The sequence below is a fragment of the Tribolium madens genome, unplaced genomic scaffold (genome assembly GCF_015345945.1).
Source record: "Tribolium madens isolate multiple individuals breed KSU strain unplaced genomic scaffold, Tmad_KSU_1.1 Scaffold_91;HRSCAF=231;Tcas5.2_LG7, whole genome shotgun sequence".
Classification (NCBI taxonomy): Eukaryota; Metazoa; Arthropoda; class Insecta; order Coleoptera; family Tenebrionidae; genus Tribolium; species Tribolium madens.
Window position 1 is genome coordinate 14,737,153 of NW_025401063.1, and position 23,903 is coordinate 14,761,055.

A 23,903-nucleotide genomic window follows, 5' to 3' on the forward strand; every position below is an offset into this window, starting at 1 on the left:
ACGGAAGTTTAATCAGCGGCCATAATGGTCTTCAGCTGAACATAGCCTTTGAACTGTTAAAGTTAGTACTCTTAATTTACTCTTCGCTCTTAATTCGAGCGAACAGATCGGTCTTTTGTACTAAATAATAAATTACATCTTGATAAATTTCGAACAAGGAAAAAAGCGGCACGATTCCAGACGTAAAAATAATTTTCAATAACACTCTGCCGGCATGTTTTCTCAAACAACACAATCTTGTCGCGTCTTAATGGAGCGCAATTACTCCGTGGCTGCGACCTCGAGTCCGGCGACCGGAACCGGTCCTAATTGAGTTTGACGAGAGGACCGGCAAAGATCGACCCATTTCGAGATCAAATTGGATCGCAGCGGGTTCCGGTTATACTATTTCCTGTCCAAGCTACTTGATTAAGAGTGTGCCCTCTCACCCTCTGATTGATTAACCATATTAATTGGCGACGGTGAAAGATCACAAGTGATTGCCACCTTAACCGACTCACGATACTTCGAAACTTGCTCAAAGAAAACTGCGTCCAGAAACAGAAGTTCTTCAGTTATGATTTAAAAAGTTTACAAATAAAGGATATGTCCTTTTTAAGTACCTCCCCAGAAAATGCTAAAGCAGCGAAAGAGACTAGAAAGAGACAACATTGGTAAATGTCAAAGTAAATAACAAGTAAAAGTCAAAGACGCTTAGGCGAAAAAAACAGTGTTTTTAGAACATGTCTGAAAAGTAAAACTTTTACTTGTTTCAATCTATACAGGGTGCGCCAGAACTCGCGCCCCAGAGAAAAATGCCATATAAGGTAAGATACCAGGAACATGGAAAAAATGTTAAAAAAAAATTATCTATAAAAATTTCGAAGTTATGAGGGTTTAAAGTTTGCACTTTGACACTATTTATTTCTGTTGGAAAAATAATTTTCAAAGTTTTTTTGCTATAGGCTATTAAAAGAGAAAACAAGGAAGCTGTACCCTAAACTGTAACTCTGTTCAATGTTATTTGTGGCTTTTATTGGCAAAATTTTTGTCCCTTTACTAAATAATTGTAAAAAAAAACATATACAAGATCATCAATATCATTTAATACATATAAAAAATGTCAAATGTCAAAAAATAAATGTCAAAATTTTTTGACAGATAGAATTTTTTAAACATTTTTTTCATGTTCCTGGTATCTTACCTTACTTGAAAATTTTCTCTGGAGCGCGAGTTCTGGCGCACGCTGTATACATAGAAGAGTTCCGTGACTGACTCTGACTGACAGACAACGCACAGTCTAAACCACACAAGCTAGAAACATGAAATTTGGCAGATACGTTCCTTAGAGGGTCTAGAGGTTCGCTAAGAAGGGATTTTTCGAAAATCGTTCTCTAAAGGGGTGAAATAGGGTTTTAAGTTTATCGTGTGCCTTGGACAATTCTCGGTAGTTTCTCGCTGTGCATCGTGCCCATGGATGAGATAGGGAAGGAGATGTCAATTTCTGCCCTGTATTTGATGTTTAATTATTTGTGCGAGCGACGTGGTGTTGTACATTTCGTTTTTTACATAAAAAAATTGTTTATCTGATTTTTATTCTACATTGTTTTTTTATTCCACTTCTCTTATTATTATTATTATCTATATAGGTATATATGAGAGTCCCGTGAAAATTAACCAAGGATTTTTCAAAAATCAATCACTCAGAGGATGAAGTAGAGTGTTAACTTTTAAACGAAGACAGAAACAAAAACTTTGGAAAATTTGTTCCTTAGCGGTTGTGAAGGTGCACTAAGACGAGAATTTAAAAAAATAATAAGTATACTCCCTTAATAAAGGGAGTAAAACGAGGTGTATACGTTTAAACGAAAATAGAAACATTAAATTTAGAAGACATGTTTTTTAGATGGTGTACAGGTCCGCTAAGAAAGGATTTTTTGAAAATCAATTTTTACGAGGGTGGAATGGGATGTAAATATTTAAACGAAGATAGAAACATGATATTTGGAAGATATGTTCCTTAGAGTGTGTAGAGGTTCGCTAAGGAAAGATTTTTTGAAAATCAATTTTTAAGAAGGGCGAAACGGGGTGTAAACTTTTAAACGAAGATAAAACCAAAAAATTTAGGAAACATATTGTTTTGAGGGTGTAGAGGAACACTAAGGAAGGTTTTTTTTGAAAATATTTTTATATGGGTTGTCAACACTTAAACAAAGATAGAAAATAAAATTTGGAAGATATGTTCTTTGGCGGTTGTAAAGTTGCACTAAGACGAGATTTTTAAAAATCAGTTTCTAAGGGGGTGAAATGGGGTGTACACGTTTAAACGAAGATGAAATTTGGACAATATAATTCTTAGAGAGTGAAGTGCACTAATCAGGCACTTTTCATAAACCAACCTATAACGGGATGAAATAGGGTGCAAATATTTAAACGAAATTATAAGCATAAAATCTAAAATTTTGACTTTTGAGGGTGTAGTCAAAAATTCAACGAGGTGAAACGGTGTTTAAGCGTTTGTAACGTGCTTTCATCGTTTTCTTAAAAATCGGCCCTCTGCTCCCGCATTGTTTTGAGTTGATGAATCAAGAAAAAATAGATAAACAGACTAACTTTACATTCCACCTTTGCAAGGTGCAAGCTAGTTATTCATAAAAGCGTCATTTTTCTGACATTTGGGGATAATAGTAGATTGTTCTATAAGTTAAGAAAAGTGGTTGTTTTCCAGTGAGTGTAAAAGTTTCATTTAATTTACACGAACAAGGAAAAATCACTTTTCTTAACGTCTTGAACATGCTATTTTTTTGTGTATTTGACCAAAAGGACTAAAATGAAAAATGAAGAAAACTTAATTGATCAAGGTGTCATATTTTGCTAACATGGTAGCAAAACAAGAGAACTATGTATTTAGTAAATCAATTTTTCATTGTGCAAAATGACTGAATTGGGTGAAGGGTTTTCCAATATATAACAACAGTAGCAGAAATTAATTCAAATTTGCTACTGTCGAAGGCAAGAGAAGAGTATGAGTATGAACTTATGAACAGTTTTGTTCATGGAGGAAATCAAAAAAAGTAGAGGGAAGTGATAAAAATATCCTAATCATCGCTTTCTTTTTTGAAAAGGTATTTGTCATTAATTACATTAATTTTCAGTACTAAGTTTTAACGTATTGTTGTAGGCTAAAAGTTTGAAATCTTCAACATTGTGATCATTGTATTCAATGTTAAAAAGTACACTGGCTATTAATGAAAATGTTGACATTTCTACTTATAAAAAGTTGCTTGCATATTTAAAACGCCAAAATGACGGATATGTGGCCAAAAATCTTAGGTTTTTACGATGGATAACATCAACAGGTTTTTAACTAAGGCCCCGGATGATACCTTTTTGTTCATGAAAGTAGTTATGATTTTTGCTTTACATATGGGGCCTGCCGAGCTGATGAATTACGTTTGCTAAAAGTAGAAGATGTTGATAACATTTAATACTTTAAATAATTTTTTGGCCTCCTGACATGTAAATGTCAAATTAACGTACAATTGACACCTATTGAAAGACTGTATTTACAGTCGCGTGGGCATTTTACGCACAGACGAGTGTAAAGTGACAGTTTTACCGCACGGCCAAAATTATCTTCATAGACATTTATAAAAAAAACTGTTTGTAAGATGATAACATTTTTAATAAAACGCTCTACACACAACCTTTCAATATTAGAACTCTTTTTTTCTTCACACCACTTTATAATTATAAACACATTGTACTGGGCTTCATACCTTGCTCGTGATTTTTCGGGCAATAGCTCGGTTGTAACATTTTCAGCAGCACTTCTGATTTCTGGTGGGGTACACATGGGGCTATTATCGCTCGACATTTTGAAGCATAAATTCACCAACAAGACAACGATAACAAAACTTTGTGTCTGAGACGTTTTTGCGTCTTTTTTAATTGTTTGACATTAGAGTGCATAGCCACCGAGATATTTATTGTCAAACGTATTTATTTGTATTAATTCTGGATTTTGTATTTTGGATTTTTGTTTAAACGTCGGCCAAAAAGCTTAATACAAATCTTGTGCGTTAACCATTTTACAGTGCTCAATTATTAAAGCACTCCGCTGCGCGTCGTGCTTCAAATTCATTTCGCACTGTAAAATGTAAGTTACCGCACACGAATGTAAATACTCGTAACTAGTACATTTTCTATTAATATTCATAATTAAAATGTATAAAGTTTAATTGTTGCTTTATTTAATGGTCGCTAAGTATCCAAAATCGTGAAGAAATGTGTGTAGTGTTGTTAACGATCAAAGTCCCACTTTTCTTTACGATTTTGAATTGAACAATATACATACTATATTTCTATCAAATACACGAAAAAGTAAATTTTCTCATGATTTTAGGATTTTTCTCTGCTTTCTAAGTTTCATCACAATGGCGGTTTTATTTTTTTGACAAAAATGTAACTTTGACAATTATTGAAATCAGTATTATCGTCAAAACAAAAAAATTGGCAATGGTTTGTTGCTCTCATTATAGTTGAACATTAATTGCTTTTCAACACTTTTATTTAGGTATCACTGTTTCTACGAATCGTAAATTACGTTTTGAAAATCTTACTTCTCGTTCATTTGTTCATTTATAAAAGTTGATATTGAATAGGAATTTGGAAGGGTAAATTGTTGGTATAATTTGTGACATTTTATTGATTATTTTTGTTAAATGTTAATTCTTTATTAAAAAAGAACGAAAACTATTTCTTTGTCATTGAAATGATTGATTTATTACTCTGAGGGCCAGTTCATAGAAAGCGAATTAAAAATTAATCACTTGTAATTTAATTCGACCGTAAATTTGAGCATTTAATAGGTTATATTTGGACACGTGATCAGTTAATCGAACGTTTGATCGTAATCAACTTAATGACTAGTGACTGGAAAATATGCACTAAAAAACTGCCCAGATATGCAGTCAAATATGCATCAAATTAAATGAACAACAACTGAATGAAGATTTTTCATTTTGGTTCTTACTTCTCACTTAAACATTAGTATTTCTATAAAAAATAATAAAGCTTAAAAGCAACACTTCACGTGACAAGATCCAAGAGCCTTTACAATTCGGCTGGTTATCTTTTAAAGAGCATTTAAAAAAAATCCGATGTCAAGTGTGTTTAAGAGTTGTAAGTGAAAAATAAGTTTTTTTGAAAGATTTTAAAATTGGATCGCTTAATCTCCTTCCGAACAATTTTAAACTTGAACAAATTTTTTGTAATATAATAGTTATTTATTATACAAGACGATAAAGAAATTGGTTATCTACGAGTGAAAAGGTTAAGTTTACGAGTGACGAATTCACGAGTGGACTTTTTTCGCGAGTATATAAACAATCTTTATCGTCGTGTTTATACGTTTTATTTTGTACTCACCTACCAGAATTTCTTGAATATAAACAGTAGATAAAAATTATTTTATTTCACTAGAAGATAAAAGACTACTTTCTCTACTGAAATTAGTTGATAAAATATAAACAGTAGAAAAAACTACTTTATTTCACTAGAGGATACAAGACTAATTTATCTACTGTTGTTAGTTGATAAAAGCACTCTTTAACATTGAGTACAAAATAAAAGTAATTATTCGCATATTAAATCAGATTTTAACTGTGATTGGTTTTTTATGTTGGTAGGGCAGATCAAATGTTATAACGGTGTCTGTTGATTTGTATGTGGGGTAATTACTTTTCAAGAAATTTTATTTATGCTTTTATAGGAACTTAAAAAAAACTAATTATTCTCTTAAGTGTGAAACTTGTAGAGTTTAATTCTTCTAATCAAAACCAAACTTATGATAAATATATAGCTACAACATAAAATTTATTACTATAGGTCACGGAAACCGAGACGTATCGAACATACACAATAAAAAATTCATACCTCTACCTAGCTAAACGACTTGCAATTATTTAATGAATAAAGTATTACAATTACAGGGTAATAGTGCATGTTTTATTTTATGTAATATTATACTATGGTATATATTTTCTGTATCTGTATCGGTAAAAAAATTAATGTTTTGCAATAACACGTTATTAAAGACCGCGTTCTGGAAATGTAACACAAAGTTACATGAAACGTGAGACGTTACCTCTATTTTTTGTGTATAGTTTTTCTATTAAAAGTGTTAATTATTTTCTAAAATAGCTAACTTTTCACATTGAATATTTCGACGAATGACTAGAAAATCAAGAAGTATAAGCTTCCGCAAGTTTGTAACTTTACAACACTTGCCGAAGTTTAAGTACACGTTTCAATGTGGTACTTTAAAGCTAGAAAGTATATCTCCTCCACTTGTACTCTAGTATATTTTACCAACTTTCGGAGTGCACAAACTCTGCACCAGCTGCACTCCAATATTAGTTTTTACTTTGTTTATGATGCATTTTAACCTAATACAAGTTCATATTGGTTCTGGAGAGCATAACCAGTGCTGTCCACAATTCGATAACATCAAAAAATTTAACGCTGGAAAATTTTGCGGATATTGGAAACCCCCACGACGTTTATTATGACAAACGCTTTTCCAGAAAATGTAATTTACTTATTGATCACATTCATGTAATTATTTCAAACTACGTATGCGACTACATACATTTTTCCTTACTTTTTTACAAGACAAGTGCGTGAGCTGCGTAAAAATAAGCAGATTTGCCTAATATTTATTCGAGTTTTAGGCCGCATTAGGGAACATTTCCGGATTTTTAGAATAAGCCAAATCTATAAGCTGAGTGAACAAAACTACCACCAAATTGAAATTCAGATCTGGTCCTTTATTAAAATGAACAAGCTATTAAAACTTCTGCTCTAAATACAAACAAAACTTTTTACTCACAGTCTGACTTACAATCGCCCAATATTCCCCGCACGAAAAAATACTCCAGCGCCAACAAAATCAATAAATAATTTCACTGGAATTATAAGAACACTTGTGAAAAACTAAACATTGTTTTAAAATTTAATTCCCCTCGTGGTCATGCTTCACAAGCATAAAAGACGACCAAAAAGCGTGAAAGTTTGAGCTTGTGCATAAAAATATGTAGTTGGTGAAACGAAGGAGGCATGCAGACACGTTTTGGGTGACTAGCCCACTTCTGTTATACAGGGTGTTCCGTTTTTATTGTTACAAATTTGAACAGGTAAAAGAATATTTAATTTTAAGACACAAGTTTCCTATAAACATGTATGAAAAAATGTTTTGTAAAGGAGCTACACCCTAGTTTACTAATTTTTTGGTCCATATGGGTGAAATTTTACTTGAACAAGAAAAATAATTTCGTTTTCAACCCCTAATTTAGCTATTTTAACAAAATTTTGTGAAAAAAATCAGTTTTGGCTCGAAAACGTTTTTATTCGCTTGAAAATAGATGGAATTAATATAATTTTTTGCCTAATTAATTTTTGGGCTAGTTTTCATCATCAAAAACAATTAAGATTTTTATTCAAAAATAGGCAAGAAACACCATTTTCTATCTAATTAGGAGATTTCTCGACTTGCTTGAGCAAAATGTCGCTCAAAAACATGCTCTCGAAAATGTCAAAAATAGCATAATTTTCGATCTAATTTGGTAATTTTTGGACGTTTTTGAGCAAAATTTTATACTACAAAAATAATTTAAACGGTAAAAATATTATCAAGCTCGATCTAATTTGGTCTGTTTTAGCGAAAAAACTCAGTTTGTTAGCTCAAAAATGTATTTTACTACTTAAAAAAAAAACAAAAATAGCATAATTTTTATCGATTTTTCGACTGCTTTGGACAAAACTTTCTTAAACGCTTGAGAAAGTGAAAAATAACTGATTTAATTTTGTAATTTTTTTTGTCTTGTCTCGATATTCAAAATTTGAGTTTTATCTTAAAAATATGCTAAAACGTTTAAAAAAGCAAAAATAGTATGATTGTCGACCAAATTTGACCATTTTTTTTTTTTGGTAAAAAACAACAAAATAAATATTAAAAAGATTTTACTCAACAAGGGTAAGTTGTATCGAAAAAACGAGAGAGACCTCTCTTTTGTAAAAAATCAAATCAATTGTACCAAATTTTGCAACTTTATTTAAAATGGTTTCTGAAATATTGGACAAAATCTATTAAAACACGGACCCCTTTCAGGAAGTGTACTTCCCTTACTTAGTATTTTTAATATATGTTCATAGGAAACTTTTATCTTAAAATTGAATATTCTATCACCTGTTTAAATTTGTATCAATAAAAATGGAACACCCTGTATTTATTGTTTCCAATCGGTGCACTTAACTTTCGGCGTGAATTCAGAAGCTTGCTACATCTCCCTGTCCTTAAAATGCTCGGATTTAAGCTCACATAAATAAGACGCTTCGAATGCGAACAGCTACATTGTGCATTTAAATGCCACACTAAAATTCAATACAAAATTGATGCAATCGACGTTATTTATGTTCGGCTTTCTCGTTCAAGTACATCTCGTCAGAGTGCAATAATGGAATTGAAACAGAAAAGATCTGACCTTTGTCAGTTTCTAAAAAGAAAGGCTTTGCACTTTTCTCGGAGTTTTATTTATTAAGTAAATATAAATTTATTAAATCGTAGAATCTTAATGTCATATTAAACGGAGACATGTTTTAATTGACTTTTGGTTTTATTATAAGAAAACTTTTATTACATGATAGTGGATATAAAACGCCCAAGTTTATAACTCTTCTACGCTTTTATTCGATTCAAAAGAAGGATAAGTACCTACATGAAGTCAAATGTCTTTAAAAATATTGTTTCTGTAATATTAAAATAATAAAATTTAATAGGACGCAAAGACTACAAACAAATAATTTAAAAAATATATAAGGTTTACTTACCTGTGGACAATTCCATAACTGTGCATATGAGCCAAAGCAGAAGCGAATTGTCTTGCATAGACTCTTGCTGGGCGTTCTTCCAGCTTCCCATATCGTTGTCCAATGATGAAAGAACAAAGATCACCTCCGGAAACAAGCTCGGTAACCAGATAGTAAACATTATCAGCCAACTGAAATAGAGAAAATAAAAAAAAACATTTACTCGAATCTGAAAATATACAATAGTGAAGAGTTTCTGATTTTCAGATTTTAGAATAAAATTTATTAGCTACTACAAAATACGATAATAGCTATTTATAATATATCACTGGGGCAAAGTGTACAATTTCCTCCTGCAGGAAAAGTTTGCAAATCCTATCAGATTCGCTTTTTAGCTTTCTAGATAGGAAATTTACTCTTGTGGGGCTCGCGGGGGGTGCGAGAGGCAATTGTCACAGACCTCACGATAATTTTTTGTTTTTTTTTTAAATAAATTTGTGTCAAAATTATACAAAATAAAAAACAATTACTGCTATGAAAGCCCCCTTGTTCGTAATCGCATAGTGCCTATGCAAGACAGAATTACACAAGGGAGGAAATTTACTTTGCTGCCGTGACATATACAGGGAATTCAGATAAGATAGTTTTGGCGATGCAACCCAAAAAACAAATTTTATTTACGTGTTGACCTAATTTTAATTATGATTTGCAGTTGCAATCAATGTTATCTTATGTTGCTCTGGCAGAGCTTTGTCAAGCTTTGACATTAGAGCAATTTATGATTTATAAAAAACTGTTTGCCTACCTTTAACGTTTCATTCTTTCATACATTTTGTATTAAGTTTACACCGAAAAAACTTCTAATTTCTCTATCATTTCGCGAGAACTGAATGACACTAATGATCGTTCTCTGCGCTGATGTCAGAGTGACATAACTTGGATTCAACTTGCAAATCCTAATTTAAATTGGATCAAAGGCGTAAATGAAATTTGTTTTTTGGGTTGCATCGCCTAAAAATGACAGTGATGTCCAAAGTATTACATAAAATTTGGCAAAAAAACAGTGTCACAAAATGCTCATTGTGACACCGAAATAGAAAAAAAATATCTTTGATTTTACGCTAAAACTGCAAAGAAAAAACATTTTTGCTTGACCTGAAATAAGCAAATCTGAAATTAAAACTTCATTATTCTGACTCAGTGAAAATAAAGTTCATTTTTCTCTTGATTTTGAACATGTAAAATTTTTTCGCTTAGTTTTGAAAAAAACATCTAAAAAACTTCCCAAAACTTTAGTTCCATACGTTTTTATGTTGTCAAAATCGCATAGGGAATTGTCAAAAACTTGATTATTATTCTTTTTTTTTAATAAACAATTGTCAGTGTCAAAATCGGGTATAAAAGTAGTTCATATCGCTTTAAAAGGGAAAATTGAGAAGTTAGATCTTCATGACGTACCCAGATTTGAGGTGATCAATACACCTAGTTCATAAATTTCTCTAATTAAAGCCATACAACAAATATTCTAATTTTGACAATGACAATTGTTTATTAAATCGGACAGACTATTACGTTTTGAAAATCCTACTTCCCGTTCATTTATAAAAGTTGATATTGAATAGGACTTTGGAAGAGTAAATTCTCGGGTAAATTGTTGGTATAATTTCTGACATTTTATAGATTATTTTTGTTAAATGTTAATTCTTTCTTAAAAAAGAACGAAAACTATTTATTTGTCATTGAAATGATTTATTTATTACTCTGAGAACCAGTTCATAGAAAGCGAATTAAAAATTAATCACTTGTAATTTAATTCGACCGTAAATTTGAGCATTTAATATATAACCATTTAAAATATAAACTATTAAAAATATAATAAATATAAATAAATATAAACTATTTAAAATATAACCTATATTTGGACACGTGATCAGTTAATCGAACGTTTGATCGTAATCAACTTAATGACTAGTGACTGGAAAATATGCACTTAAAAACTGCCCAGATATGCAGTCAAATATGCATCAAATTAAATGAACAACAACTGAATGAAAATTTTTCATTTTGGTTCTTACAATCTCTCACTTAAACATTAGTATTTCTGTAAAAAAATAATAAAGCTTCAAAGCAACACTTCACTTGACAAGATCCAAGAGCCTTTACAATTCGGCTGGTTATCTTTTAAATTGCATTTAAAAAAAAATCTGATGTCAAGTCTGTTTAAGAGTTGTAAGTGAAAAGAAAAAAAAATTTTCAAATTAGTTTGTTTGAAAGATTTTAAAATTGGATCGCTTAATCTCCTTCCGAACAATTGAACAAATTTTTTGTAATATAATAGTTATTTATTATACAAGACGATAAAGAATTTTTTTATTTACGAGTGAAAAGGTTAAGTTTACGAGTGACGAAGTCACAACTGGACTTTTTTCACAAGTAGTTAAACAATCTTTATCGTCGTGTATAATATTTCGTTTTATTTTCTACTCACCTACCAGAATTTCTTGGAATATAAACAGTAGATAAAAATTACTTTATTTCACTAGACGATAGAAGACTACTTTATCTACAGAAATTAGTTGATAAAAGCACTCTTAAACATTGAGCACAAAATAATACTTATTTATTATGCAAAATAAATAATTTTTTGTAGTGGTAATTCTAACAAAGTGTCAAAATGGGTGTGTCCATGGTTACCCGTGTTGGACGTCTCTTTATTAGTACCATGAGATCATTTAAAAAATAAATTAAAGCAGGCGGGTTTTTTTTTATACGATTGCCCAGAATGCCAATTGACTGATTGAATAAATTTGAGGTTGTGGTTAACTTTGTGACGTTTGTGGATCTGATATTCAATCGTTTTAATTTAAAGGAAATGAAAACACTGAAACGAATGCGTTTTTATTGCGAATTACATAAAATGTTCAAAGTGTTCCCCCCCAGCTGCAATACAATTGTTAACCCTCCGTTTCATATTTTCAAATGCATTTTCCAATATCTCAGGGGTTACAGCGTTACATGTATTAGAAATTGCCTCTTGCAGTTCTTCAAGGTTGTGCGGGTTATTTTTAAAAACGGTGTTTTTGAGATATGGGAAAATGAAATAATCTAGAATTGTCAGGTCCGGACTTCGAGCCGGAAATTGAATAACTCGATCATCATAAAACTCGTGAATTCGACCCATAGTTTCCCTTGTCTTGTGAGCTGTTGCATTGTCCTGTTGGAAGTACCCATGTCGAATTTCGTCATCATTAAGATTTTGGAAAAAAGGTTCGAGTAAATTATTTCGATATCTCTCGGCGTTGACCGTTCCTTCAAAAAAGACAGGTCCAAATATGCGTCTTCGAGAGACCGCTAGCCAAACACCAATTTTCTGTGGATGGAGAGGCGATTGAACAAACTCATGAGGATTCACTGTAGACCAAATTCGCATATTTTGTTTATTTACATATCCAGACAGGTGGAACCATCCTTCGTCGGAAAAGAAGGTTAAATCTAAGATATTGTTGTTGTTTAGATGATTTAAAAACCACTGACAGTATCCTATTCTCTCAGGAAAATCTCGGGGCAACAGCTCTTGGACGACAGTAATTTTATAGGGATGAAGATTTAAATCTTTTTTCAATATTTTTTGACAAGTTCCATATGAGAGGTCCATCTCTTGAGCTAATCTACGGAGAGATTTTTTAGGAGACTGTTCCATTCTTGCTGCAACATCTTCCACAATCTCAGGAGTTCTTTTTTTGGGCGCTCCGCTACCGGTTTTTCGTCCAACAGTCCCAACAAAACGAAATTTTGCGACACATAAATAAATTTGATGGACCAATTTTTGATAATCCATAGGAAAATTGGGGAAAGCATTTTGAAAATCATTAAGGCAATGATCTACAGAATACATCCATTCACCATTCTGTTGCCGTTCGGCGTGTTTCAAATAACTCTCAGTAAGAAAAATTTTATGCTCTAATTGAAACATTTTGAAATGCCACTTTGACAATTCAAATTTCAAATCAAAGTGTCAACATTAGTAGTGCCAACCTGATTCAAAATCCACAGCTTGCTCTAATTTATTATTTAAATGATCGCACGGTAGAATCCAAACGATTTTTATCACTGAAAAAGATGTGAAACGCGAATGTTTTTCTAAGATATTTTGTGAGTCATGAGAAAACCTCTATACATACTCGTAATATACGATTTTTACTTAAAATCATAAATAAATAATTCTATCAATGTTGATGACTAGGGAATAGGAATATAAAAAAAAAATTAATAGCTTGTGGACTATTATTTCAGCAAAAAGAGTAACATTTAAAATGGTAGGCATCAAATGATATTAAATGTTGTCTCTTAGACTTTTATTGTAAGGTCCTTAGTAAATGGTTCTGAAATTGATAGTACATCACCCCTTCTTGCCCATATGGCAATAAATTTATTGGATTCGATGTTCGAATCAACATATTTCACACTCGTATTCCCTGAAGGCTGTCGTCAGCCGCTGAAATTAAGCTACAGACGGCAGTCCTCAATCAGGAAAAATATCCATGTATATAGCGGTAGATAATAATCTTTTTCGTTTTGCATATGGGCTGTTGCTTGCAGAACACGTATCGGGAATAAGCTTGGGGGAGCCTCCGCTAAGAAGACGAAAGAGAAATTGAAAGTGCAGAATTAAAACGCACGATGCGTATCTCTTTAGCAACAAGGAGAAAGGCAAAACGTAGAAGAGAGACGGCTTACGAGTCCCCGCACACTCTGCTGATGAGTTCCATCACGGGTATGCGATTACATCGGGTCCCGGGGGTGCCTAGGATCGCCTTACATGCCATGCCGTGTGACAGCCGAGCCTGCGACTCGATTTGATTAATCCCCTCATAAAAGCGATCGCTGCTTTCAGCTCGTATCCCTTGCGGCTCTAACCTTGTCCCATACATTTAAATAAAACTTGAAGAGACTCAGATGCAACTGTCACAATCAGTGACGATAGCCGTAAATGTCGTAAATACTTGATTGAACGAGATGAGGACGACGATTCCGAGATCGGATCGCGATAATTAGAGTGGTTCAGGCTTATTCGCTAAATGTACCTAAATGATGGCTACATGTAGGGTTATTCATAAATAACCTATAAAATGATGTTAATTTAAATGAAAACTCGTGTTCTATCTCTACTGGTAAGAATTTTTTTGTATACGCTCCCAAAAACAGCTATTTTGCGGACTCATTTGAGTCCGCAAAATTAGTCTTTTCCGGACTCAATAAAATAGTACGCAAAATGTTTATTTTAGGGGACTCAGTCCTCAAAAACAGTTTTTGTGGACTAAAACATTAAATTGGTTACTATGGTGGCGAAATTTTTTTTATTAATAAGAGGTGTGAATTCGTGTTTTGGGAGCTTTAACAAAAAAATCTTGGATGCACCACGTACGCAAAAGGTTTTAGGTGACTCCTAAATGGTACTCATTATTATTTTTATTTTATCACATTTTAATAAAGTATATTTCACGATTCTAAATAATTTTTATCTCCATGAATTTATTTAAAGTATCTTCAACCGTATAATTTGATTTTTGGTCTTTGCGGCCGAACGGTGCGACCGATTTTTACCAATTGTTTCGTGCTACGTCCCCTTGCTACAAGTAACTTCCGTACCAAATTTCAAGTTTATAGCTCTTATCGTTCTCGAGATACACACACACACCAAACCAACTTTTTTGGTGTTTTGAATCTATAATTCGCCCAGAAATGTAAAAATCTGGGTAGGTCAAATTTCAGCCGATTACAATACTTTCCTTATAGAATGTTATAACACAAGAACCAATGTACAGATTTGACTACAAATTTAATCGTTTCTTGTCGTGACTAAAACAAACAAGCGTACAAAAAATTATTGCGATGTGTTCAGAAATACTGGGTGTTCTGTTTTCTATGTCACTTAGTATACATCGTGTCCCAGCAAATTGGTAAAGTCTATTATATCGACCTTTTAATGTTAAAATTTTAAATAAAAGTATACAGGGCGCGCCAGAAGTCGCGCCCCAGAGAAAAATTTCAAGTAAGATAAGATACCAAGAACATGAAAAAAATGTTTAAAAAATTCTATCTCTCAAAAAATTTTGACATATATTTTTTGACATTTGACATTTTTTTATATCTATTTAATGATACTGATGATCTTGTATATGTTTTTTTTTACGATTATTTAATAAAAGTACAAAAATTTTGCCAATAAAAGCCACAGATAAAATTATACAGAGTTACAATTTAGTATACAGCTTCCTTGAAATAAATAGAGTCAAAGTGCAAAATTTAAACCCTCATAACTTCGAAATTTTTATAGATAATTTTTTTTTATCATTTTTTCCATGTTCCTGTTATCTTACCTTATATGGCATTTTTCTCTGGAGCGCGAGTTCTGGTGCACCCTGTATTGAAAATTGATAGATACTAATCTAGTACATCGCCTAAAATTATTTTCATTTATACAGCGTGGTCCAAAAATTCCTATGTTACAATACAAAATTGTGTTTTTTAAAATGAACCTTGTTATTTCTGGATGTAGCCTTTTATTAGAATGTTTTTAAGCTAAACATTTATTGGTCAATTTTGCTTAGTTTTTAAAATAAGTTGTTTTTTTGACAAAAGCATTTTTTTAAATTTATTACACAAAAACTAAAACAGTTAGAAAGAAAATTTTTTACTGCTGCAAGAAAGAAAGTACAAACTTAAAAGTAATGACAGTTTTTTAATGTCTTGCATTTTTGAAGATAAAAAAAAATGTAGAAGTTTTAGTCAAAAAAAAATCAACTGATTTCGACCAATAAAAGTTTAGCTTAAAAACATTGTAATAAAAAGCTAAGGACATCGAAATATGCCAAGAAACATATGGTGTTTCATAGAAAAAAACATAAGTTTTATCCAGTCCCATCGTTTATGGGACACGCTGTATATTGAAAATAATTTCCAGCGATGCACTAGATTAGTATCCATCAATTTCCGATATATATATGTATATATTTTTCAATTTAAAGATTAAAAATGGACTTTATCAACTCGCTGATACGCCCTCTATGTTAATTAAGTTAATTAATAAATAAAACTGGTAAAGATTATTAAATGTGTAGTACCGTATTACAAGCAACTGCCATTTAATACTCAGCACTTTGATCTTCCTTTACGACAAACTGCCTTATTGCAGTGTTAATGGTCACTGCTGTTATATTTAGTTTTTTATTAGAAACCGATTCCGATAATGCTTTGAAGCATTGGCACTCACAAAGTCAAGCAAAATATGTTTCATTTAATTGGAAAATAAAACCATAACAAATTTCTTCCAGACTAACATAAAATTTATTTAGCCACAAATCTCCACCTCCACTTGCCAAAGTTTCAGGATCGAATATTTGGCGAAAGGGATAGATAAACAACACACCTGATGTTTTGAATGATGAAACTTATTGTACCAAGATCCACACATAATAATAATTGATGTACCCGATATCAATAATGTAATGTAAATGGAGCACAGGGCACAGACCGCACGCACTGTTATGATGCATAGCTAATTATAAGGGATAAATGCTTCTGTTGCAACTATAAACTTTAATGTGTTACCGCTTGGGGTATTGTTTCTCTAGTAATGCTGAAAGCAAATAGGGTCGCCTAGACAACACGATTCTTGGGGCTGATCTCGTAAACTGTTCAATGCGTTTGATAAATTTTGAACAGTCATTTTTGTTTCTTATCATATTGCCTACCTGCATAGTCTGGAAAAGAGACGCTATACAGGGGTGATTCAATGTCGACATTATACGGGCCTCTCTGTGCAAGTTTTTTACGACGTATTTTTCTTTTATTTCTCTGACATCGATTATCTTTACGGCCACCTGCAACAAACATGAAATAAATGAGAAATAAATAAATAATACAAATAAGTCACAGGAGAACATGAGAGAACAACAGATTGCGTAAATTTAAAGCTAATTATAGTTACCATTGCATCGGTTTATCTTTGACAGTTCTTGCAAAAAAAGTTTTAACCTCTTAGTTTTTGTTAAGAAAAAAGCCTATCAGAGCTGATAAGTAGAAATTCTTGCAGTTTTTGTGTCTCCGACTACTTGTTTTAAATGTAACAAAATGCCTCCAGTCCGAAGGCATCAACGATATCACCATCTAAGCGATTTCGATAGAGGTAGAATTGTGGCCTTTCGAGAAGTTGGTTTGTCATATCGCGAAATTGCCCGCCGTGTTAATTCTACTGCAATGACGGTAATGCGTGTGTGTCGTGTGTGGACAGAAGAAGGTAGACGAACACGCAACAGACCATCAGGTCAACCGAGGCGTACCACAGAGCGCCAAGACAGGCGCTTCAGACAACTAGCTCTTCTAGACCGATTTGCTACTACCCGACAACTCGGTGACCAATGGTTTGAAGAAGAAGGTCGACTAGTTAGTATGCGAACGTTATATCGCCGCATTCGATCTTTTGGACTTTTTTCTTACCGTCCACGGTTAGTGCTTCTTTAACTATGGAACACCGTCGTCAATGTTTGGCCTGGTGCAGAGAACGCCAGGTCTGGGTGGCAGAATGGCATAATGTGATATTCAGTTACGAATCGCGATTCTGTCTAGGCATGCATAATGGCCGTCAGAGGGTAAGACGCCGTCGTGGAGAGCGACGTGATATTCCATTTGCTGTTGAGAGGCATGTGCACAGGACTGTTGGAGTAATGGTTTGGGGGGCTATTGCCTATGGAAGCCGATCACCTCTTGTGTTTATTCGAGGCAGTATGACAGCTTTGCGTTATGTTGATGACGTCCTACGAACCACTTTACTGCCTTATCTAGATGGCCGTCAACATGTCCTTTTTTAGCAAGATAATGCACGTCCGCATATTGCTCGTCACACTATGGACTTCCTCCAAGAATATGCTGTTAATGTTTTGCCGTGGCCACCCCGGTCACCGGATTTAAATCCCATCGAGCATGTGTGGGATATGATAGGGAGAAGATTGACCACTTTGCACCGTCCTCCACAGACTCTGGCACGGTTAATCCATGAGGTTCGAGTTGCTTGGAACGAGATGCCACAAGCAGACATCGATCATCTCATTTTGTCGATGCCTAAACGTGTACAGGAGTGTATTGAGTTACAAGGTCGCCAAACACACTATTGATTTTTTTTTCAAGTTAATGTTAATAAAATTTCTTGCAAATCTCATCGATTCATTCTTCCATATTGCCAAAAAATCAAATTCGAAAAAACATTTTTTCTGGGTGTAACACTTCTAATGTCACTGAGTATATTTACACCAAAAACCCGTAGGGCGAGTGGGACAAGATAGCGTAATAACACACGTGTGATATACTAGTATATTACATAACGAGTACGAAAAGTGATAAATAACGCACAAGCGGGAAAGTTGCGCACGAGGCGTTAGCCGAGTGCAGGCAATACCGCGAGTGCGATAGACACTTTCCTGCAAGTTTTGTACACTATTTTTACTACGATCATAAATATTTTTTTTCTTACGAACATATATTTTTTTTCATAACGATTTATTTTTTTATAATTGATACAAAAATACGTTGAATAACGATTTATTTTTTATAATGGATACAAAAAAAATACGTTAAATGAAAAAATAAAAAAACATTCGAGTGTGAATTCTGCGTTAGATTTCTAACACACAGTGCGAAAACAAATCGCACAGGTTTTCGACCTCGTACGATATTGTCAATTTTCGCGCATATCTAATTGTGCGTTATGATCTAGTTTCGTATATGGTCGTTGGAAATAGGGTTTTAGGAGGCGAATCGTAATTAATGACGAGGCGACGTAGGAGCCGATTCTTTAATGAGAGGAGTTACCTAAAACCTTTTGCGTTCGTGGTGCATACAAGATTTTTTTGTTAAAGCTCCCAATACACGAATTCACACCTCTTACTAATTAAAAAAATTTCGTTACCATAGTAACCAATTTTATTTTTTACTAGTACCTAAAATAACCATTTTGCGTACTATTTTATTGAGTCCGGAAAAGACTCATTTTAAGGACTCGAATGAGTCCCTAAAACAGTTATTTTCGGGAGCGTATACAAAAAAAAACATATACAAGTTCATCAGTATCATTAAATAGACATAAAAAATATCAAATGTCAAAAAATAAATGTCAAAATTTTTTGATAGATAGAACTTTTTCCATGCTCCTGGTATCTTGTCTTACTTAAAATTGTTATCTGGTAAGTTGCAAGTTCTGGCGGACTTTGTATAATACGTATTTATAAAATAGTGTATTAAAAAATTATTGCAAAGCAAGTATCAAAAATTCATGGTTGCTTAATTGTTAAAAGTATTTTAAATATTTAAATTCTGTTCTTTTTTTATATTCAAAAACAAGCTTCTTTTGCATATCACCTCTTCCAAGTGTATACGAATTCGTTGTTATTATGACTTGTGTCGCAAATATGTTGGAAAACCCAGTACGTTCACAACCTCCTGACGGAAAAGCCAGTCCGTCATCGCTTCCGGAAATAACTCGTCCGCAGCAACGACGGTCTCAGCGTTTCCCCAGGGGCTTTTCCAGTCGCGCTGGGCTGGTGTGTTGTCGAATTGACTTCAAAGCTGGTTCTTGTTGAAAACTCGTTAGTGTTCAACCTTAGCTGCGTTAAGTCTTTTTGTCCATTATTCTCCATACCCTTAGCATATCGTATCGCCATTATTGCCGTGCGTTTCCCTAATTATAATCTAATCATCCGTTTTACATAATTAGGGGATGGTGCGTTTGATGATGAGACTGCGGTGGCTGCCGCAGCTCGTCCTACACGCACCATTTGCAATTCATTCTCAGAAATTATTCCAAGAACCTAATGGAGCGAAAAGATTTTTTAATGATCGCTTCGGAGCCGAAACGACTAAACTCACCATTGTTTCCGGTGAGGATTAATTTTTGGTTGATGTTGCGATGTTTTTCTTCAACTATTAATGTCAGGGGGAATTTATACCGCTTTTAAGCCGTATTGATCAATCTAACAAAATTTATTTTTACGTTCGGTTTAATGGCTAATTTCAAATTAATGTAATCTACCAGAAAATTACCAACAAAAATTTGATTAATATTCCCAGTGAAATACAATTTATTTTGTTGCGTTTTTTATATAAAGTTATTGCAGGAACAATAAGCTGCGTTTTTCAATAGTATTTACATGCATGTACTAGTTATAAGCCCTTTACTTGTTAATAATTAAAACAAGCTTTGCTTATAATGGCCACAAGCGATTTGTTTTGCGTCAGAGTTAGTTTAGTTCGTCCATCATTTCGCCGGTCATTTGGTGCATTTGATGCATTAGCAATGCTTAGTAATCCGTTAAAATGGGCTTGTGTACATTCACGTACAAAATCCCAGTTTGCAGTCAAAGCTTTATTACTTATTCACTTTATCACATCACAAATTTAGTCGAATCGTTTAATTTGCAAAAGTTAACAGCAATCAAACTTGAAATCCATCAGCCCATTCAGATTTCGTCTCTTTTGGTGCTTTGTTGGCAATCTAATTTGAACATTTCCGGTTTCCGATTTATTGGCTCTTGAATTAAATTTTAAATTCAACGACGGTCTACAAAGAGTAGAGCTGTATATTCAAATTGCAAAATATATGCTAGGCGAACTTGAAGAGGGAATGAATTACAACGAAATCACTCTCTCCCTTGGCTGCATGGATTACAAACTCGAAAATGGTGCCACTGCCGGAGTCATTGCCATTACCTTCGGATTTTTCGGTTCATGTGATATGAAACGAGAGTGCTTTGTTATACGCGTAATTATTTTCTAATTAAACGTAATCGCATTAAAATTATTTAATTTGAGCAAAATACCGAGCGAGGCGTTGGAAAAACTGAATAGAATGTATTTACAGCAAACATTATTTCAGATAGCACTTCCAGACAATAATTAATTAAGTTAAAAACTCTCGTTTACTAGCTGCTATCTTTGCAAAAGTGACACACTATAAAAAATCAAAAACCAAGACATAGTGGAGGGCAAGTAAGATGACGAGGTTAAGCTTCTACTATTATTCCTGGTCATTGTAAATGGATTTAAAAACTGAAATTTTTATGAGAACTTCTTCCGTGTCTTGCTTAATATTTTTTCATTTGCCTCTTTCACCTTCAAAAGGATAAAACACGAGTTTTCCCAAAAAATGTAATTTTCGTCATCCTAAGATGACAAACAAAACTTCAGATTTGATAAAAAAAACTTTAATTAATGAGTAACTTTAATAAAAAAAGAAAAAGAACTGAAAAGAAGTCCTTGTTTCCCCTTTTAATAGCATGTAGCAAAAAAAAATAGAAAATTATTTTTCCAACAGAAATAAATAGAGTCAAAGTGCAAAGTTTATACCCTCATAACTTCGAAATTTTTATAGACAAATTTTTTTTAACATTTTTTCCATGTTCCTTATATGGCATTTTTCTCTGGGGCGCACCCTGTATACGCACGTATTTTCACAAAAATATGCACAAAATATTAAGAAATATGCTCGAATGAATATATGCCAAATATGCATCGATATGCAAAACTTTTAATAATAAAAAATCAAAGTTGGAATAAATTTGTATCTTCGAGTACACTAAAGTTTGTATTGTCATCATCTTGAACCGCACACGATGAACAAAAGAGAATAAATGAATTGGTTTTGCCTCAGACAAGTCATTTTAATAACCTAGTAATTAAGCCTTTCTAAGAAATCTGTACTTTTCAGATCACATGTTACCGTCAAAATCAACGCCTCCTTAATGAAATGTATCAATATCCCGCCTGGGCATTTCGTAAAAAATGCATTGGAGCAGTGTTTCCGATTTTTTCTTAGTTACGGGGGTTACTAAGGAAAAACTGAATGATTTTGAATTATTAACGAAAAATACCGCAATTAATAAAAGCTGGGAAGGAAGGATACAACAAAACTAGATACGCCAGGGAGAATTGATATTATGAGGTTGAACCCTTTAAGCTAAAAAACTGGATTTATCAAAAATTTTCCCCAGATTAAAGCGCCAACGGGAATCACTTGAACTCAAAAAATGCCCAGGGCGAGAAAAGGATTATTTCTATAGAGACGGCGATGGTCAAAATAAAGTTACTATTAGGTACAACATCACTTTAAACAATTTTGCTAGAGTAAACTCTCCCAAAAACAACTGCGTTAGAGACTATCTACTTTTTATTAATTCAAAAAAAAACATAAATTACAATTTTGACAAAAAAATTGCATAACTCCATGCAAAACAAAATTTTGTTTTGATCTTTATTTTATATTAATTATTATTTTCCAGAGGCAAATTAAAAAAAAAACGTTTGGTTCTAAACTTCATATTCACCCTGTATAAAACGAATTTAAAAAGGAAACACTCAGCAGGATACTAATTCTTTGAGTCCGGCTTACGAATTACCGATTGTTTTCTTTTTACCATATTTTGTAATCGAATCATTTTTCTTAAACTGTCCAATTTTTAACTTGAACTGAAATTTTTAATCGAAAATTTGTCATTTGAAGAAAATATGCACAAATATGCAATATTTCCTAAATTATGCACGAACTTGCCAAAATATGCATTTTTTATTTGGCTTATTTTAATCAAAAAACATTAGTTATACATAGAAAATCTACAATTTTGTTGATATACCTCTTAATAACAAATATGCATTTTGCATATAATCCGAGCCTTAATCATCAGTGTCGAGGTATTACTATTTTGTCTTTACATTTGTTACAGTATGTTGTCGCAAGAAACTATTCCAAATTTTATAATATTTGGTCAAATGGTTCCGAAGTTATTACCAAAGAAACAAATTTCCATACCCACATTCCGAGGGCTGTAAAATTGTTATCAGTAGAGATAGGACACGAGTTATTATTTGAATTAACATCATTTTATAGGTCATTCTTGAGGTTCAAATATTGCTTCATATTTATGAATAACCTTGTAGACAGAATTTCTTAAACATTTTTCCAAGTTTCTGGTATCTTTTCAATTTTCTATGGGGCGCGAGTTCTAAAACATTTTTGTATTTTTGTGAAAAAGTAAACTTTTTATTTATTATTGTGTTGATATGAATGACATAATGAAAGAAAATTAATTAAATTTTATGGTTGAGAAAAGTCTTATAGTCCATCTGAAGCTCGTTAGATTTTTAAGCGTTCTTTTGATAATTAATTTAAGTAATTTTTGTTTTGAAATAAACGTGTTGAAACAAGCCTCATAATTTATGATCGCGACGTGCTTCTGCATGGTCACATATTTCTAGCAGACGCGCTGAAAATATTCGAAACTCGAAACGACTGAAAGAGTTTCATTTAAATCCGTTCTCTGGTTTATTAGTTTATCGAGTTTTATTAAAATTCAATCGTAAAAAGTTTCCAACTTGTATATGCTCATAACGTATCGACAAAGGGATGGAAGGGTCAAAAGCACCACCCCAAATGAAGTAATCTAGTCGCTTTGTCGTTGACGTGCCAGTTGATTTTATGAGTGTAACATATGAGAGCTGGCAGAAGCACACTTTTGATAAAAGCGTTTCGGTTGCATTTTTACGAATTGCCGAGGTCCCTGATGAAGTCCTTATAGGATGGTTGCGGACTGGGAAGCACCTTCACCCTCCACTGCTGACGACCCCGTTTTATATGTTCACCATAAAAATTATCAATCTCCACTGAAACAGTAAAGCAGTCGCTATCACAAACATAAAACCCTGATGTGGTTTTATTGCCGACCGCCCCCGATTGCTGCCGCCGCATCTAATCGAAATTAGTCACCCGCCACCTGGGGCATCGCATCGATGCTCATCGCCTTCCAAACGATAAAGAACCGAATGACTCACTGCAAAATCAATTTATTGATAAAATTACGACCGCACCAAAAAAGGGGTTATAGCACGATTTCAAAAATAAAACCTAAGTTTAGAATAACATAAAGTCTGTTTTTTTTTAAATGGAAATGCCAAACAGGTTTAACGTTGGCATGACTAGTAAATTCATTCATGGTAATTTTAATAAAGGAAGT

At 33.0% G+C, this 23,903-nt stretch overlaps 1 protein-coding gene across 4 annotated transcripts in view; it reads right to left on the reverse strand.

Annotated features, from left to right (window-relative positions):
- Positions 1-23,903, reverse strand: part of LOC123011542 (serine/threonine protein kinase OSK1-like) — a 249,753-nt gene that overhangs the window by 38,226 nt on the left and 187,624 nt on the right. For 3 of the 4 annotated variants that reach the window (XR_006413153.1, XM_044409022.1, XM_044409024.1), the window contains 2 exons: positions 16,602-16,730; positions 8,869-9,038 (listed from right to left, as the gene is read on the reverse strand). Coding sequence is in view for 3 of the 4 variants with exons in the window: in XM_044409022.1 (XP_044264957.1) it covers positions 8,869-9,038; positions 16,602-16,730 (299 nt within the window). In the remaining variant the exon portion in view is untranslated. Of the gene's footprint in view, positions 1-8,868; positions 9,039-16,601; positions 16,731-16,837; positions 16,857-23,903 lie in introns of those variants that run through there. The other variant, XM_044409023.1, reaches the window with a different exon arrangement.